This window comes from Curcuma longa, chromosome 13 (assembly GCF_044706935.1).
Source record: "Curcuma longa cultivar G26 ecotype Majalengka, Jawa Barat chromosome 13, ITB_CL_G26_1.1, whole genome shotgun sequence".
In the NCBI taxonomy this organism is placed as follows: Eukaryota; Viridiplantae; Streptophyta; class Magnoliopsida; order Zingiberales; family Zingiberaceae; genus Curcuma; species Curcuma longa.
In genome coordinates this window covers 2,701,490-2,705,395 of record NC_133873.1, presented here as the reverse complement: position 1 = coordinate 2,705,395, position 3,906 = coordinate 2,701,490, and the positions used below count along the sequence as shown (strand labels likewise).

Here is a 3,906-nt window from a genome sequence, read left to right as displayed (position 1 = left end):
CCACTTCACCACCATGGCACAACCACCGCCACAATGGAAGACAGAGAACCCTCTTTCTCTTCCACCACCACCTCCTCCTCCTCCGCTTCTTCCTTCTCCTCCATCCCCGCGCCTTCCAGCCCGAATACCTCGTCGCAATCAACGAACGCCTCCTCCAACAACACCAAGAATCGCAAATGTAGTTCTGGATCTAAGATGCGAGCGGCCGAGACCGGCGCTGCTACTGCTGGAGCTACGAAGAGAACCAGCGATGGGAAGCACCCCGTCTACCGCGGGGTCCGGAAGCGGAGTTGGGGAAGATGGGTGTCAGAGATCCGCGAACCGCGGAAGAAGTCCCGGATCTGGCTGGGGACCTTCCCGACGGCGGAGATGGCGGCGCGAGCCCACGACGTGGCCGCGCTCGCCATTAAAGGCAAGGAGACGCATCTCAACTTTCCCCACCTGGCCGCCAAGCTACCCCGCCCTGCGTCCTCGTCGCCCAAGGACATCCAGGCGGCGGCCGCCCTCGCCGCCGCCACCGGCTCATCGTGTGAATGCGGTCGCGATCCCCTGCCGCCGGACGCCACATCGACCCCCTCGACGAGCGACTCGGACGAACTGCTGTTCGACCTCCCCGATTTGTTTCTAGATGGGAGGGAAGGGTTCTGCTACTCGACTTCCTCTTCGTCTTCCTCGTGGTTGCCGGTTGTGGCGGAGGACGCGATCGACTTCCGAATCGAGGACCCATTCTTGTGGGAGTACAATTAGAGTTCATGGTCGGCATGAACTTCAGTCCTCTTCCACATCTACTTCGCCGCCATGAGCAGTCGAAGCAGAGTTTCCCTGTCCGATCAACGGAACAATCAAACTTGCAAGCAAATTAATCCACAGAGTACTCGAATGCACGGCCTCAAATCAAGGTGGCTTTCTCATCCAATCACGATTCCGTTCCTCCACTTCTTCCAATTACAGTAATGAGGCAAGATTGAGCATATTTCATTACCTTCGATCAATTTCTTTAGTTGAAATAGTTGTTTTTGTTGTTGATATGAGAGAAATAAAATTGGGCAAAGCAAAGTCTCTGTATGTGATTGAGGAATAAGAATATAATCGAGGTGGTGGTTGTTGTTCTATACTATTTGCTGAATTATTTGCTGAATTGGAATGCACTAATCTGCTTTATCGCTTGCTTTAATTGGATTGGTGCTTTTCCAGGTGGTGTAGTGACAAAAAGCATAACAAGGGAATTTCTTTTTTTCTCACTTTGGGAGTATCTCAATTATCTATTCGCCAAGGCCGTCCTTGGCTAGTTCACATAATCCATTGTATTGTTTATTTATTTATTTTTATGTTGAAAATATGGATGAATGCTAATAGTCTCCCTTGGAGAAATACTAAAAAAGATTATATATATCAGTTTTTTTGTTAACATTATTATGTAAATATATATTTTAAATATTTTAGTCACTTTAAAATTATAAATTGACTTCCATGGTTTCACAGAATACAAGTATCTATTTAGATTTTTTAAATAAAAAATTAGTATATAATAGTTTTGATTAAAATTATTATAAGATTATTTTTAATATTTGGTAAGTTTTAAAGGGTCAATGTCGGTCCCAAATTCGGATGAAAAAAAGTGAGAATTATGCGTTAGGTTGTCAGTTAGTGTTGATTTTCAAATAAATATGCAATGAATGAATCCATCAAACTATTATGTTGATGTTAGGATGCTCTCTAAAAGGAATGCTATTCTTGTCTGAGACTATGGTCTGATGAATTAGTGGAAGGCAACTGCTAAGAAGGCGAAATTGTAGATTTTGACGGCGAAGAAGACAATGGACTGAGGACGAGGAAGACACTGGAATGTCTGCAACACTCAAACAGAGGTTAGGATAGGTGCCGAGGCGGTTCGGCGTGACCACTCCGACGCTCAAATTAGCACAAGGGCTGAGAGAAGATGAAAGTAGTAGAACTATGGACGAAGAAGGAGTTGAATATGTTCATACCCTCCCTTGCGCGTGCCCTTTCTAGGATTTATATAGTTATCAAAAGAGCATCTGTATATCAGCAATAATGGGAGACCAGATCTGACAGCTGTTAACTGCTTCTCCACTCACTATATATCATGTGTATATAAGAGAGCATCTGGGGGACCAAGTCTGACACACCCACATCATTGTTCTTCGATTCATCCGTGGTGCCATATTCAGAAATATTCACAATAACTGTCAATAGGCCCCTGTAGGGTGCGGAGTTGATGGAATTGAGGAATCTTAGCTAATGGAGTCAAGGAGTTTGAGTCCTCTAGGGTTATGTGGACCGAATTGAGGGAGAATCGGGTGGCCTGAGCCCTCTCAAGTCGAGTGAGCCAAACTGAGGGAGTCGAGGAGTTTGAACTGATGGAGTCAAGGAATCTGAGTTTTCTAAAGTCAGGGTGACCGAGTTGATGGAGTCGATGAGTTTGAGTCCTCTAGAGTTGGGTGGCTGAGCTGAAGGAATTGAAGAGTCTGAGTCCTTTGAAGTCAGGTGGCCGAGCTGATGGAGTCGAGGAGTTTAAGTCCTCTAGAGTCGGATGACCAAATTGAAGGAATCAAGGAGTCGGAGTCCTCTAGAGACGGATGGCCAAGCTGATGGAGTCGAATAGTTTGAGTCCTCTAGAGTCGGGTGACCGAGCTCAAGGAATCGAGGAATTTAAGACCTCTGAAGTCAGGTGGTTGTTTTAACCTCCACCTATCCTTGACTTTAACCTCCAACTATGCTTGATTTTGACCTTCCACCTATGCTTAACTGTTGACTTGACTCTGCCATATGGAGGTTCTCTCTTCCATTATATCACAAGCCTCCCTCTTGAGTCTACTTGAAGAAGACTCGAGTATAATTGGCTGGACTGAGGTGATTGTAGCCTGACTGTCAATGTCGACCCGGGGGTGACACGATGCCTAATTTTTTGCCTCCTCATTAGATGCCTCGGTAATATGCAAAATATGCGTCATTAATGCTGGCGATATGCATGGTGGCATATCATGACTGAGGTCAACATGTTATTTCTGATAATAAATGTTACCTAGTTCGAAGTCGACACATGTTGAGGCTATGTCGGACGCTTGGCTCGAGACAACTATTGAGATTCTACCGATTCGGATGTAGGATCTGATGGCTCAAAAGGATTGCCCAATTTTTAAATCCAACGGTTGAAATTCTGAGCACACAGTATATTAGGGCCGGTGATGACAAATGGCCTCAGTATTTGTTATCTTCTTCGTCTTTAATCTCTAGGTGTTCTTTTGCAATTCTATGAATGAACTATTGTCTATAAGTCCTTTACTCCTTCGTTCTCCTCACATTGCATTGCCTTTCTTCATCTCTGCTTCTCTTCTTGTTTCCTTATTATTCATGGCAACCACAAGTCCTTATTATTTAGATATTAATATGGGAGACATAGATTAGATAAGAATGCAACTTGAAATTTTGACTGACTATAGATTAGTAATTTCTAATGCCATTGACAGACCACAAAGTCCTCCTAGTGATTTTTTGACCTTTTTTTTATGCTAAATAATATATGGTCTTAGATTTCCTATTCATCATTTCTTTATCGAGGTTTTTGAATACTTTCAAATTCCTCTTCAACAATTAGCTCTCAATTCATACCGACTTCTTTGCGGAGTAGTCATCATCTTTCGCCTATACCAGATTCCTCTCAACCCCCGAGTTTTCTATTATTTCTTTTGTCTAAAGAAAATGGAGATCAAGGTCTCCTATTTTACTGCCCGACCTTCTTGCAGCTTTCTAGATAAAATCTCAAGTTCACATAAAGGGTAGAAAGCCCATTACGTCTTCCTTCGACCTCCCACGTTGTATTCTTGTCCGAGTAAGTGGAGATTGAAATTACCAAAGCCCATGAGCCTAGGTCAGTATAAACTA

At 43.8% G+C, this 3,906-nt stretch overlaps 1 protein-coding gene across 1 annotated transcript; it reads left to right on the top strand.

Annotated features, from left to right (window-relative positions):
• Positions 1–1,094, top strand: LOC141844090 (ethylene-responsive transcription factor ERF039-like). Its single transcript, XM_074732087.1, has one exon. It carries the CDS (start codon positions 34–36, stop codon positions 745–747), a length of 714 nt encoding a protein of 237 aa, XP_074588188.1. The 5' UTR covers positions 1–33; the 3' UTR covers positions 748–1,094.
• The last annotated feature ends 2,812 nt before the right edge of the window (positions 1,095–3,906 follow it).